The 15,822-nt window shown below is 43.0% G+C and overlaps 1 protein-coding gene across 5 annotated transcripts in view; it reads left to right on the top strand.

Moving 5' to 3' along the window:
- The window catches only part of GALNT9 (polypeptide N-acetylgalactosaminyltransferase 9), a 126,737-nt gene that overhangs the window by 56,293 nt on the left and 54,622 nt on the right, over positions 1 to 15,822 (top strand). For 3 of the 5 annotated variants that reach the window (XM_005524351.3, XM_088065211.1, XM_088065212.1), the window contains exons 5-6: positions 508 to 705; positions 7,913 to 8,030. In XM_005524351.3, the coding sequence (XP_005524408.1) occupies positions 508 to 705; positions 7,913 to 8,030 (316 nt within the window). The other 2 variants (XM_088065214.1, XM_088065213.1) reach the window with 2 other exon arrangements.

Genomic DNA, 15,822 nt, shown 5'->3' with positions numbered 1-15,822 from the left:
GAGGTTTTAGAAGGCATAATGCAGCCACATTTGTCATTCAAACTAGATGTGATGGGGTCAGTCTTGGGAAACAGGATTAAAACCTTTGAGTAACCTTCAGATTCGTGCAGCCCCTGGTGTGCTTAGTTCTTCAGGCCCCGTCAGCCAGTATTTAATTGCTACCAGGAATCCTGGTGGTGTAGCCAGTAGGAGACCATTTAGCTGCTATCGGTGATGGTGTCTCTCAACATTTGTCCATTGTGAAATGAATTAACAGTCTCCAGGCCTCAGAATAAGTGTTTGGTCAAATTTTGTGTTGTTAGACTCAGGCACAGCCTCCCAGAGGTGGTAATTCCCCTGCAGGTGCTGCATGCTACGTGTGCCTGCGATCCGTACCCTGTCCCTCTCTGCCGTGCTCTGGGCTTTCCATCTCGCTGGGCTGATGCTCACAGGATTAGAGAACCTCACTTTATCAGCCTAGGATTACAGGGTGGCTGTAAAACATTGTGCTGTTTTCATTGCTCTCAGGGTGGAACCTGCGCTTACCCGGATCAAGGAGGATCGCAAGCGGATCATCCTGCCCGCGATTGACAACATCAAGTACAACACGTTTGAAGTGCAGCAATACGCCAACGCAGCCCACGGCTACAACTGGGGGCTCTGGTGCATGTACATAATCCCACCACAGGACTGGCTCGATAAAGGGGATGAGTCAGCTCCCATCAGGTAAATCTCCCCCGTGCTGTCACTTTGGGCCGAGCGATGTTTCCATCTCAGCTGTCTGCCGGGGGGAATTCGGGTGAACGAGGCCACAATAAATTCCTGTTATTGTGCAGGAATAACAAAGCGAGGCTGGAGAAAACGGATGGCTCTGTTTGCTCTGATGGCTGTGGATGCGTGTGCTGCCTCTCAGAGCTGCCCCACAACGTACACAAGTCCTCTGGCTCTGAGTGTGTGCTTCAAGCACATGTTCTGGCCATTGGTAGGAGAGCAGGGTCCTTTTCATCCAAACTTTTATTTTCCAGTGGACTCTGGTCCATTGTGTGTATGAGAAACAAAGGAATTGTGTGTGTGATTGCAAAGAGGCTGGTTTCAGTCCTGTTCTGTGGGCAGCAGTCTCAGCCATCAGTCCAAACCCAGGAGCACCACTAGGGGCTGTGTTTGAGAGCTGCTCTTTTTTTCCTTTCTTTGGGATTTTTTTGTGTTGGTTTTTTTGGTGGGTTTTTGTTGTGGTGGTTTTTTGTTTGTTTTGGTTTGATTTGGTTTGGGGTTTTTTTGGTTTGGGTTTTTTTTAAGAACTTTGCACATGCTCAGAGTTTTCCTGCTGGTTGAATTTTAAAATGAACCCACACCAGACCATGCAGTCAGTGTGTCAGTTTACTTTTCCCTATAAGAGAACATTTTACATTGCAGAAATGGAATTTTCTGAGGAAATGCTGTGACAGGAATTGTGAAGGTATTTCTGAGAAGTGTTACAGTGGAAAACTGGAACTGATGTGAAAAGGGCTTTCTCTCCCCTTCATTTGAATATTCACATCTAGATTTTCATCTCCAGTCCAGATGCTTGTCTAACAGCTCCTCTGGGACATATTCTGCTGGGTTAAGGGTACTGTTGTTACCAACTCTAGAAATAAATGCTAAAAATTTGAAGCCTAAGTATGCACTTTAGGATACTCTTATTTTTAAGACTTCTTAAGAGGAGCACAAATTACCACCTTAAAGTCATTTTCATTTTCATGTATGACAGCTTCATCTTGAAATAAGGTAAAACTCTACTGCATGGTCCCAATGTGGGCTCTGGCAGAGGAGCTGATGTACTTCCCTTCCAGTGCAAAGCTTGAGGGATCCTGAAAAGTTCATCCAGGCCCCTCAAACAGCACACCCTTCTGAGCAAAATGCAAGTCATCTTTTGGAAGTGAAGACACTGACACTGGTCCCATTTCTAAGTGATCAGTGGGATGGAACCACCTCACAGGATCCTTCCCTTATGCAGAGTAATATTTTAATCTGTATTTGAGCAAGTGTTGCAAGTTGTACTCAGGTTCATTCTCATGCCCTGTGACTGCAAAACAGAGCTATACAGTAATATTAACCTTATGTACTACAGGACAGCACAGTCCATCATCACTGACCTTTTGCTTGGCTTGAAACCTCAATAAGCAGGGAAGTAATTACTTAGGAAATCAGTTTTCCTGGATAACACACCCTGCTCACCTCACATTGTTTTAGAAGTGCAGATGTTTTATACCTGTTTCACTCAGCCCTAAGAAAGTTTATTGATAAAGGAAAATTACTCATCCAAAGCTTTCAGTCCTGAAAGGTTTTGCACACTTCATGACTCACAATTTATATGTGAAATCACTGCAGTAATTTTCCCACAGATTGCTCCAGTATTTGAGTATCTTCTGTTCTGGAGACAATGATCACATAAGAGATAAGACTGAACTAAGAGGTTAAACCTCAGCAATTAAGGGCCTGATTTACCATGGACTTCCTCAGATTTATGTTCAGGCTCTTGCTGGTGTTATGCTGGCACTGAGCTGGACTGACACAGAAGTGAACAAATCCAAACTCAAGCACTGGGCTGGGTTAAAATCCGATGCACGTGAGTAGCTGGTGCCAAAGAGCAGCAATTTTATCCCAAACCCAAATGAAGAACCCCTCCAATTCAAGAGTCCATAAACTGCCCAGAGACAGGTGAGACAAGCAGCAGAAGGAGGAGAAAACCCAACCCTTGCTGGCAAATATCAGGAGCACTGACACGCTGTGTCTGCCTAAGCACCTCTTCTGCAAATTAAGAATTGCAAGTCCTAAAACGCAGGGACATCCACATGGAACCATGAACACGTCCATGTCCCCCTGGGCACAAGTTCTTTGAAGGCAGGGATTTAGGAGAGCAGGACATCCACTTTATGGCTACACTGCTCTGTGTGCTGAGGGGCCTCTGAAGCTGTAGCACCTGGATGGATTTGCTAAAGCATTTGGCTGTTGTGTTGTTCCTGCCTGTGGAAATATAATGTGATTTTGTGGCTTTTAAGTGACAGGGAAGTGTAATTATGGTAATGGAAAGAGTGACTGTGTTATTGATGAAAACAATCAGGAAGCCTGTCCTTAGGATTGAGATTTAAAAGCAGTCATAGTGGGAGCTTAGTAGCTGTGGAGTATTTAAAGTGTGTTTTCAAAAGGAAGGCAGTCAGGCTAATGAGCAAACTTTTAAAAAAATCTCAGATGTGACTCTTGGTTTGGTACAGGTTTTGGTCTTGTAACCAGTGTTCCAAACCACATATTACAACTATGATTCCTGTTTCAGTTCACTTTACAGGACATGAAAATGGATGCACTTTAATGGTGTTTGAATCCATGTGTTTGTCCTGTGCATTTATAAGATTGCAAAGCTGCTCATCAGCATGAAAACTGCAAGTTCATTTAGTCCTTCCTCACTCTGATCCTCTTAAGGCTTTCTTTGACAGCATGTAGTGGGTTTGGTTTGTGCTTCTCTGTGTTTTGTGAAAGGAAAGGCTGGTAATAAATAACCCTGTGACTGGCTTTGTGGTTGCTGTAGCTGAATATTTCCTGACAGATCTCCAAAGGGATTCGAGATTTTCAGCATTAAAAACATGTGTACCCTGGTCTCAGTGAGGATCAGAGCCCTGGCATTTCTCATGTTTGTACTGTATGAATAAATATCATCGATGTGCAGAATGGAGTGAGGCGTTTGGAAAGCAGGGTCCAATTCCTGCTTTCTTCTGGGACTACACAACGGATGTATTTCATTCCTAAGAATTTTTCTATTTGAAACCTGATTCTCTGATTTCTTGAACACTGACACTGGTGTGATTCTACTCAGCCTTGCTGGGAAAGAACAGGAACTGTCCTTCCCACCAGTGTCCTGTACTCTTGGGCAGTCATGTCAAGTGTGCACCATAAAATGTCACATCAGCTGTTGTGAGCTAAGTGACAAAGGGGACGTGGCCTTGAAGTGCTAACAAAGCTAAAGAAATAGCAAGAACAAAGTGTCAGATTTTGTAAAGATTTCTGATTTCTTCACTTTAAAGTCGGTTCTTTTTTCCCCCGCACGTTAATACTCTGAGCTTCAGAACAATTGATGTTCCCCGAGTTGGCTTCTGCAGGCAATCCATTTTACATGTTTGACATTTGAGATGTAAGATGTCTGTAATGTGAAGATTTAAATGAGGGTTGTTATTTTGACACGCTGTGTCCATCGCGTCATTTTCCATTTGTGTTCCTGCGAGCACGCTGCCCCAAAACGTCCTTATCATCTGGCAACAAACTGTGTAACAAAGGAGCCTATTTCAGAGGGCTTCTGATGAATTTGACTATGCATTGAAACAAGCTGGGTTTTTTAATGTGTGCTGTATATTTTTTTATTTTCTGGGTTTTGGAACAGCAAGGAAGGTTTCTGGTATTCTGAGCTCTGGCTCTGACTTGTCTTCCCTCACCTGCCGTGATTATGACGGACTGCTCTGCATTTGATTCCTTGATCAGCAGCCACCAACATTAGAGTCATTAGTCAGCCTCACCCAGCCAAGCGCTGCACAGCTTTCCATTTTATCTTCCTCCAGCAGCAGTGGTGCATTTCATTGTTGCATATGTTCTCATTTACTGCTTTAATATGCCATAGCTTGGTACCAGTAGGGATGTGTACGTACATGCACTGCATCAGCTGCTTCAGAAAGCACCAGTGCCTTGCTCATGGACATAAATTAGAGTTTGATGTGCCCCCAGTGAAGTGTTGTGTGCTGCTTCCTCTATCTGGGGGTGTGTATGCCCATCTCACGTGCAAGCCAGGCCCTGTGCTGGTCTGCAATAACAATATTGATGAAACCAGTCTGGGCTGGGAAGAAATCCACCTGTGTACCTGAGCTTAGGAGCTAAAGTCCTTCATGATAAACCATGCTGCCATGTAATAATAAAACTGGTGAGTGTTTATTGGCTGCTTATAGCCATCTTTTCAGTTTCTGCTTCACAGGAGCCTGTAACAGAGCAGTGTCACTTTTATTTGTCTGGGTTCTGAGGGGTATCCTGCCTGTTCCAAAAAATTTACTCCCATAAGGCATCAGAGAATTATTCTACATCCATATTTGCTCTGCCTTTCTAGAGGAGCATTAGCTTGTCATCTTGTCATTTTTTTCCCCCTGTATCTCCTGAGCAGCAAATCTGTCCTTGAGTTCTGTTCTCCGGGCTTGGTGTGACTCTTCCTCACAGAAGACATGAGTTGTAGGAGAAATAGAAATACTTCTGCAGGTGCCATGCAGGTTTCCTGACTTACATGTCAGACCAGGGCTGAGGCACTGCTTAAGAACCTGAATCAAAGAAACATCCTGCTGGGAGAGGTGGAACACTCAGAGATATGACGTGTGATGTGCTGTTTGAAACTCCTTGTCTCTCTCAGTATGCCTGTATGTAGACATTTATGCTTATATATTTATTTATGCTTCTATTTGGGTTTGAATTTATGTATTTATTGCGAGCATTTGTCAGTTTTTCTGGAAGTTGCAGTTGGCTGCTCAGGAAACTGTTTCAAATGTGACCTGATTGCATTGTGCACATATGTATATATAAATGTATATATAAATGAATATATATAAATATATGCTGACCTTAAGGCAGGAGAGAAAGATGCATAAGGCAGAGGAAGACTGACTGTATCACGTGCAGCTTAGTCCCCATCCCTTTCTCCTTCACTGGCTCTTGATGAAGCCCCCAGGCATCTCCCTGCAGGAAGGGGAAGGAGGGGGATGCACCTGGCTGGAGAAATAGGTGTCAGCACCTGCTGGAATTTTTACCAACAGAGCTGTGCTCCTGGGGATCTCACTGACACAAAATAGTCCTGACTCAGATCTGCAGCAAATGCCTTTGTTGCGTGGCCAGCGTGCCCTCTGTTCCCTGTGTCCCATCCCATGGCAGGCACTGCCCTGCCCACACAGGGCCTCTCTTCCTGCTGCCACAGGCAGGGAGGGATGGGGAGTTCAGCTCCAGAAGCCCCTCTGTGCTTCCTCCCTTTCCCAGGGCATTACCCACAGCAGTGTTTCTCTCATGTCTCCTCGCTACAGCAGTGCTATCAGGTAATTCCCCCCAGCTGACTATGCTGTATCTTTCTCCAGTGCAGAATCAATACCATTCTAGGCTGCTTTTAGCTGCAAAACCCATTTTGCTGTGTTTCCCACATTATCCTTTGAGTGCTGCTGTTGATTATAATTAATGCTTATAACATCCTCCATTGTGTCAAAGAATATTCAACAGATCAATTAAGTTTCACAACACCTTTGAGGTGTTGGTAAAAAATAGTACATTTCTAATTGCTGTTTTCTCCTTCTAGAAGTGTCTCTGTTTTACTGGAGAGTGCATGATTAAGGGAAAAGGTTGTTTTTTATAAAGCAGGTTGTGCTCTGAAGCTGTGAAGTGCTGAGGGCCCTCACCTCCTCATGTGCTGCCCCTTGGGCAGTGAGCTGGGGGTAAGAGGAGCTAACACAGCTGCTTTTGCTCATGTGGCCATTTCTAGCTTTCAAGAGAATCTGCTGCACTGCACTAAAAGTGGTGGATGTACCAGAGTATTTCAGGTACTAGAAAAATCCAGTTCTAATGCCAAGTGAGGGCCTTGAGCTTTTTCAGCACATTTTTTGAAAAGTGTTCGCGATATGTCAGTGTGATGCTGTAGTCCAGTATAAAATTATAAAATCTGGATGTGGTTCCTTCTGTCATTGTTCTGCTGTTGTTGCTTGCTCCTGAAAACCTTTTTTTTTTTTTCTTCTGAAAAAGCTGTGAAGGCTTGTGAAGTCTGTATTTGAATATATGTAATGAGAAGAAATAAACCCTAGAAGGGAGAGAGGGAGTTGCAAAGACAGTCCTCAGTGGCATTCATCTCTGAGTGATGATTATGTAGTTGCATCTAAAATGTATTTCCCACCCCTGTTCAATTAACAACTCAATGTTTTAATGGACAGAGCCTATAGCTGCAGAAATCCATCCCCCAGAGAGAGAGATTCCAGCACCTGAGAGTGGTCTGCAAAGCCTGGCAGTACCATTCCTCATTAGAAAGGGAGGAGACATCCTCATGGGAGCATCCTACTCCTGTAAGGAGCTGCCTCCAGAGGATTTTTGTGTGGGAGGCAGGGCTGGAAAAATAATGAGTCTAACCCCAAACTAGAATCTCAGTTTTGCAAAGCAGTGATGCCTTGATCCAGTGAAGCCTGTGTTCAGCTTCAAATACATGAAAAGTAAAATGAAACAAGTGGTGTGTGTTTCTTCCCCCCGTCTCCTTTCCTCTTTTATCATAGGTAAAATTTTAAAAAAATATACCTGAAATATTCCCTCCAAGGTTTATTTCATTGCAAAGGTACTGAATTTCCTTACCTTGGTTGCATCCTTCTTTTAGTTTAGCTCCTAGACCAAATTTATTCCTTGTTAGTCTAAGATATGCTTTTCAGTGGTACAAGATGTGAAATCAAGATGTATATAGGAAATGTCTCATCCTGTGTATGGGAGAGCTCTCAGATTTTTTAGGCAAATCTGTTTCCAGGCTTGGCTCTGGGAAATATAATCAGGAAGATGTATTTTATCAATTAACTTGAATCTATAAATGCAAAGATCCTGGTGTATAAATACATGCATCAATAGAGGATGGGAGTGCCCAGCCAGGAGTATCCAGGACCCTGTGTGGTTTTTGTGGAGCTTTGAGACCACTTCTAACTAGAGAATGATTCAACAGAAAGCCTTCAGAAATTGCAGCACCAAATAGAGTAGTACAGGAATTTCTTGCATACATGAAGTGCATTGTGACTGATGCTAATAGGTAAATTTAGAATATAAACTTGAAGACTCAGAACTGTTTAATCTGTGTAAATTTGTTACGAGGTGGGGTCTGTAGGAGCTAATCAATGGCTTAATTTGTTGCTTTAATCTCTCCGTGCAGGACACCAGCCATGATCGGATGCTCTTTTGTGGTGGACCGAGAGTATTTTGGAGAGATTGGCCTGCTTGACCCTGGCATGGAGGTGTATGGAGGAGAAAACATCGAGTTAGGCATGCGAGTGAGTAACAGAGAGGAGACCCTGTGCAGTGCTGTGTGCAGGGTGCTGGGGAGCTCGTGGCCCGGCAGAGCTGCTGCCTGACTGATGGGCTATTGATGCTGCAACACTGTCTGGAAGGGACAGTGCCAGGTAAATGAATGTTCCTGGCCTTACAGGCCTTGAGAGAGCTGATAACAGTCAGGAATATGCTTTATTGGTTCATCCTGTCAGGGTCTGAACCCAGACAGGTTTCCCCCTTTCCCAGAAACCTTCCTCGTGCAAACAGCCGCTCTGAGTCTCCATGTGCTCATTGCCTGTAGCTGAGGTTGCACATTTGTGGTCTAACAGATGCAATATCTACAGAAAACTAAGGCCAGGCTGGTAGAAGTCAGTTGTAATGTTCATCATACACACATTATGAATGATGGGATATTTACAACTCTAAGGATCCTCCTTACAGAATAAGAACTACAGGGTGAAGGTATTCAATCCTATTGGACAGGTCAGTGTGAAGTGTGGACAGATGACTTTGGAACAGCATCTGTCCCTGTGGCCTGGACCTAAAGGAGGTTTGATACCTGTGATTTCATGTCCTTGTTTTCAAGGTGGTGCTTGCCAGCAAGTCCCCCTGAAGCCCAAGGAACATGTCTTTGCTTAGCGTTTGAAAATTAGGCCGCTTAATGTTGCATGAACAGAGTTTCCTCATTATAAAGCTGACTGTTTAATTATTTTCCCTTTACTCTTTATCCCCTGCTTCCCAGTAACATGTCCCTGGTGCATGTAATGTGCTCATTAAAGCATATATTCTGCTCATGGTGAAACATTGAACATCAAATTAGTCCATTCTTTATCTGGCTCTTTTTTCTTTTCTAAAATGGCTACAAACTCCTTCACACCACTGGGCTGAGGAGGAAGGTCACTGCAGCAAGAGTTTATTTTCACATATGGGTGTGTATTTATTATTCCAGCATTGCAAGAGGGATGGGGTTTGTAATGGGACTGTGTGAATACACTGCTTATACGTTAAGGTTCAGAATTCACATAGGGGACAGAAAAACTGCTACCACAAATCATCCAATTTTCCTTAAGAGGGTCAGGCTATTACCAGGATTGTGTGAGCTTTCCTTTATCATTGTGCAGGGCTTTGAGCTGTTTGAAACTTTTTCCACATGGCTGCTCCCAGAATAGATTGAACACTCTGGCAAAACTCTGGTGTGGTTGATGAATAAGCCTCCTAAGAAATCTGAAAGCTGTCACTCTTCCTTAGGCCAGGAGAACTTGCTGAGAACCATTAGGGCTCCTGGTAAACAGAGGCAAAGGTTTTAATAGGATTATGAAATAGCACTTGCTTGAAGAGACAAGGATTTGAGGTGAGAGAGGACGGGGTTTCAGGGATAGGACCTGTTAAAGCCTAGAGAAACCTTGGATCTATAAACCAGCTCTCTTCCTTTGGGTTTTATTTTGATTGGGTTTTTTTTCCCCTATAAGAAAAGCTAACCCTACTGTTTGGAAAAGGTTTTATGAAAGTACAAGAGTGAGTTTGCTGTGAAATAAGCTGTGTGTCCATAGCACAGGTCTGTTACTCTGTGTTTCCAGCCTGGATCCATCATGGTAAGTAATACACAGTGTCTGCCTCCTAATTTGCAAATCCTATGTGTGATCCCCTCCTGTGTGTCTTTCAGAGCTGTCAGAAACTAACAGTGTGAAAATGCACAGGAACCTTCTCCCTTCTCTCTAGGCTATTTATAAAACCACTGTGAATTTGCCAAGTTGGGTTTTTTTAACTCCAGAACCTACAAGTAAATTGCAAAAAAAAATCACTTCTTTCCTTTCTGGTGCAGTGACCCATGCAGGGATATTTGGTGCATCCTCCCCACCTGCCCAGGGGCATGCTGTTGACCATGTGTGACTGCTTGTGGGAAACAATGAAAGATAGAAAAAGGAATCAATAAATGAACAAATAAGTAAAGAACAAAAATTAATATAATAATAAATAATAAGATGTAGGGAGAGTCGTGGCACATGCTTGGATGAAAACAGTCCCTATTTGAAACAGCTGTAAAAATAATCCTTTTTAACTTTTTTGCAAACTATTATCATGTTACTGCTAAGAGAAAAGGGATTAGGTTTGGAGTGCCTGAGATAGATTACATTGCATCTAGTGAACCTTGTTTAGGTTGTTTTAATAAAGTGAAATAGGGAAAGTCAGTGAAACTAATGAGCTGATTTGGGAGGATAACTTTTTGATAACCCAGCTAATTCCCATGAAATCTATTGTTTATTAAAAAATCATGATCTTGGGTATTCCACAGTTGCCCTTTTCTAAATTCCACAGATGGAAATATTAAAATAATTAACCTGAGTGGTTTTCTTTATTGAATATGAATAAGCAGTGCAGAAAAAGACTAAGGCTACCCAGTGTGCTTACTGAAAATATTTAGGGGCTCTGCAGCTCTTTTTTAAAGTCCTATTATTTTCTGTGTAAACTTCACAGTGGTTAGAGCTGCAGCATTCTCCTGATGGGGGGACTGTATGCTGAGCCAAAGTCTGTTTGCCAAGAGAGGCAGATTCTGCTTTGGTTGAGAAAAAGCATCAGCTGTTCTGGGAAATAAAAGGGAGATGGGCACATTTGCAGGCTTGTGATAGTAAGGAAATAGATGAACACTTACATAATGTCACCTTGTACTATATTTTTTAAAGGTGACAGTTTCACCACAAGGTGGATAAATTGGGGGGATTCTGGTAGGACAAATGGTGCTATTCTCTCACTGTTCTCCAACCAGCTACTGAAGCTGATGGGAGTTATTATTAGCACCTAAACACAGGAAATTACAGCATCCAGTCTTGGCTGACTCCTCTGTGGATGAGTTGCCCTTCATAAGCACAGGCTGAAGACACCCTAAATTCAGGGTAGATAATTTTTGCTGCTCCTGAACATCAAATGGTCTCTCTGTCCTGTAGTACAGAGAGATGTCCCAATAGGAAGAGAAATTCAGGCAGTGCTTGAATGTGGAGGAAGACAGGAATCCCTTTAAGTGAGGGACCCAAATTATGACCCTGTAAGAAACTGCATGGTTTGCAAGCATCATGTGAGTTCCATTCCTAGTGGGAGCTACAGACACACTTAATTATTTAGAAAGGGATCATATAAACATTGAAAGCCTAGTTTATGATTTAACCTAATACAAGCAGTTTATGATGCATCTTTTTATAGTGAGTCATTAATCATTGCACTAAGGATCCCTCGCTTCCTCTGGTGCTCCAGTGATAAGGTGAATGAATTGCTGTTCTTTTTACTTTGTGCCCATCAGCTGTAATGGTGGGTGGGAAGAGATCAAGCATTTATTTTAAAGGATGCTCTAGCAGAAATTAAGTTTTGCTTCCACCATTAAGAATCCAAAGAAATTAAATTAAAAAGATATGTTTCCACATTGATTACTGCAAGTAAAACTCCTTTTCTTTTATGGCCAGTATCAGACTGCTTTATCCTCAGTAGCATTGTGTCAGCTTCAGCAGGTGTGTCCCACTTAACTTTGGCCAGTTTTGTGGCCACTGTCAGTGGAATGTCTCTGGGAGCACAGAGCTCCTCAGGACTGAGAAGAGCTGACCCCAAGCAGGATCCAGCTCAGACCCTGTGTGCTCTCTGGTGTTGTGATTTAATTGGTCATGGAGGCCAAGCTGAAACCATGGGCTGTGTAAAATGCAGACCCACCTCTGGCTTACACAAGTACTGTGTGTGCTGTAAAAAAAATCCTGGTGTAGATGCACTGAAATCTCTTTATGAGGAAATGAAGCTCGTTACCTAATGGGCTTCCATACACAAGCAAATCATTATATTTCCCAAACTTATGTTATATGCCCTGCCTTTACTTTCTTTAAAAATAGATGAACTACATTTTTTCTGAGCAGAAATGCTAATGGTAGATTGTTGAGTAGTGAATTTTTGACCTCATTTTATTACTTTTAGCTAAAGAGATTTAGATTCCTTTGAGCAGTCAGTGTTTTAAATGCAGATTCCAGACTGGTATGCTGTAATAAAAATGTCACAAGGTTTATGTATAGCAAACTTTAATTCTGAATTCTGGACAATGCTTTTTGCTCTGTGTGATTCATGAGGCCAGGTCCCCAGTCTTAGAGCTAAATAGAAACTCAGTTCTGATCAGTTACTCAAAATTCCAGCATTTTTTCACACATGCTGTGGTAAAATACAAGTGAAAATTGTACAAAAATAGAGGTTAATCAAAGTGTCTTATTATGGTGAATCTGAAAATACTTCATTTTTATTTTGACCTTTCCCAAGCTGTAATTTTCAGTATAAATTAATTCAGTTTTGACTTAATAGCCTTAAAGCCTTTTCGTTCAAAGACGTTTAATCACTTAAATGATGTTAACAAAACCCCACAGTTGCTGACATCTGAAAACGTAGCGTGCTCTGTCCTTAGACATGCCTATTCACACTGGAGTGCAATAAATCAGTATTTTCAGCATGAAGTTAAATGCTATTAAAATGTTTCTGAGCAATTCAACACTGCCTAAGCAAAATCCTAATAAGTGATGTAATCTGCTGTTACTGGAAGTTGCCCCACTGCTTAGGCTGCAAAGATCTCATGATGAATCTCCCAGGTCTCACCCTCCTGCATAAGTAAAGGTGTCCCCTTTTACCATCTCCAGTTTAATTTAGTAGTTTTATAGGTATTTCCTAAGGGAAAAGAATGCTAAGCTTGTAGAGCCAAGCATTAAGAAATCTCGGAAGGATTGAAGTCGTGGTGCCTGAATTACATTAATTCACAGCTCCCTTCCCTCTGCAGAGCAGGGATTGGAGCAGTAGGTTCTGTGGTGATGTGCAGAAGTGATGAGCCAGGCCCTCAGCACACCCAAGGCTTCAGCATCTCCTGGTTCCACTGGAGTTGCACAGGTTCAGGCAGGATGAGATTAGGTGTGGCATTTGTGCCCAGCAGCAATGCATTCTGTCTGGAAAAGCAGACAGACTTTGTGGCAAGTGAAGGAGCTCGTGCAGGCATTAAATCCCAGCCTGCTGAACCCTGGAGTGTCCAAAACCAGCCAGAGCCACCACTGGTGCTTGCCCATGGCCAGGTGTGCAGTGGCCAGGGCTGCAGAGGGGGATTGCTGTGTTAACAATGGGTGGGAGCTGTCAGCAGTCCCAGGGACTCTGATCCCAGCTCTGAGGTCAGATCCCTGCCCAAAACCCATCCAGTGCTGCCAGCAGGCAGGAAGATGGTGGGAAAAGCAGATGGGGACAGACTGATTCCACTGATAACCAGCACTGGGGACAGGGTTCAAATGTCTGACCTCAGCCACATTTCACAGCAGAGGGTTTCCTCTGTAAAGGGTCTTCCCCATGTGAAAGAACTGGATGTGCAGTGTAAAGCAAAGCCAAACAACTAAAATGTGGCCCTAGGCCTGCTCTGATGAACTTAAGAGTACCTGGGTTTTTCTCTGACCAGATTCTTAATATAGTCTTAATTGTACTTTTAATGGGATAGATGATCCTGGTTTTGGGGACAGAACCCAAATCCCTACCTGTCTGTAATTTCTTTGAACCATACTGTCCTCTTTTCTTTTCTTTCTTATTTTCTTCATTATTTTTCTTTTTATTAAATTGAGGATAACTTTAACCTAGCATGAAAACAGTGGTTTCATCAGAACACAGCACAGTGGTGCTCTAGCATGAAATTGCCAGCATACTACAGGACTGGAGCTTATGAGTACCTTTAAAAAAAATCTCTCTAAAGTGGGAGCATTGGAAATAGCTCAGAAAAGAGCATCTGGCCATTTGGCTCCAATATCACATCATGCTCCATCGAGTGTAACATTTTATGTTACAAACTCTTTCATGTACCAGGACATTATCAAAGCACAGGGCTGGAAATTTCAGAAAGAGATCAACAGCAAAATAACTGAGGAAAGGAAATGCTCCCTTAGTCTTTGCCACTTTCTTCTCAGCCACTTTCCTGCAGGTTTGATCTAAATCTAACACATGTTCCTCTTCAGAGGCAAGTGTGAACTGAAGGAGAGGGGGGGAGGAAATGAAGAGGAGTGTGTTAGTTGTGTTGAGATTGAAATCGTTTTCACTTGCCTAATGATGAGTCTGAACCAAACACTAGAGATGAGATACAGCTGTTCAGAAACTTTCTGATACAACATATTTTGTGCTGCAAAATAACAGCTCATGCAGAACTCCAAATGGTCTGTAGAACTCTCAATTTTGATGCTGACTACTGAAAGCCTGACTTGGGCTGTTTTCTACCAGAGGTGCCCTAATGTCAGTCTTTAGCTTGGTCCCAGCACACCTGGAAAAAGATTTCTCTGAGTTTTTCTGGAACCATTTTGAATCTCTCTCAGAACTCTTAAAACAGATGAAAAAACAGTTCTGTGGAGAGCATCCTTTTTCCACACAAAAAAACCAAGATGTGAAAGTGATCCAGGATACCAGCTGTTCCCAGAGAGAGGGGATGCCCCTTTCCTAATTGACTTTTTGAGTAGCTCCCCAGTTGGTTCTCATTTTTTGGGGATGAGAGGTTTAATCAGGAACTTCTAGGAAATACAAAGGGCTCTTAAGATGGGAGGAGTCCTTTCAGCCCAGATTTCTGCAATTGGAGCAAAGATTTGGCTTGGAGTGGTGTCCTGTGTGGTTGTCCCCAAGCCAGACCAGCAGCCTGGGTAAGTTCTGGAGGAGCAGCTGGTGGATGTGTGGGTCACAGTCCAAACTGCTTCCCTTGCCAGTGGCCAGGGCTGATGTGTGGTTGTGTTGGTTTCCCCAGGTGCCTCCAGGTAAATGACTTCATTTGGGAAAGTGCTTTTCAGCCTTAGGGCTGAGCTGTGAAGCTCCTCCAGGCTTGAGTCTGGAGGTGGGGTTGTAGATGTTTAAATGTACAGCTGAGGTGTCACCCTGGCAGGAGCGTTCAGGTCACCATTATTTATGACATAAACGTATAAATTATCACCAGTGGCAAGTTGAAGTGTTTTTGTCATGGGAGCATGAGGGCAACAGAGCTGATCTTTGAGAGTTGCAGGTTTGGAGGGTTAAGAATTGTGGGGCCAAGGTTTGCTTGGCTTTGTTTTAATTCTGCCTGGGAGACTCTGTGAGGTACTGTGACATCTTTTTTTGCTGTACATTTTTTGGTCTGCTAAAGAAATCTCTAACTGGCTAATAATTATCCTTTTACTAGTGTCACCTGAATAAGGCAGAGCATGTTGAGCTGATCTGTGTGACAGGTACCTCTGAGCTCAGGAGCAGGGAAGGAATAACACGTGTAGCTGTGCTGTTGGATAAAGGTCCACTCCTTGGTGCCAAATTTCTCGTTATCTGCATTGTGTGTAAGACATGGAAAAAAGGGCAGCTTAACACTGTGCTTGAAAGAGCATTTTGTGTAGAAGGCAGCAGCAGATTAGCCAGCAGTGAGAGGTGCAGTTGGTGCTTTTCCCCCAAAAGAGGTCCCAGAGGAGTGAGAGACCTGGCACCTCCTGTTAGAGGAGCCAGAACAAGGCATGGAACACAGAACCAGATCCTTATCTGGCTAAGCACAGACAGCAAAAAAACCTCATTAAAATACTTACAGCCACAACATTTCAGAATGCTTTTAAATTATGCTTTCTACACAGGAAAAATAGGAAAAATAGGAAAAAAACAGGAAAGCAGGTTGGCTGAAATGTTCTATTAGAGTGTTTATTGTAACGCAGCTCTGTGTGTAGTTTCACTGCTTGCATGCTGCAGCCAGTCTAGATTCACATAGATAAATTCCCTCTGCATCCTCATATGTCATTGTTTCTCTTCCCTGAGCATCAGATTAGA

The sequence above is a fragment of the Pseudopodoces humilis genome, chromosome 20, assembly GCF_049639895.1.
Source record: "Pseudopodoces humilis isolate 2021_Gansu_Grassland_sample_001 chromosome 20, ASM4963989v1, whole genome shotgun sequence".
Lineage (NCBI taxonomy): Eukaryota > Metazoa > Chordata > Aves > Passeriformes > Paridae > Pseudopodoces > Pseudopodoces humilis.
This window is presented reverse-complemented; position numbering and strand designations above follow the sequence as displayed.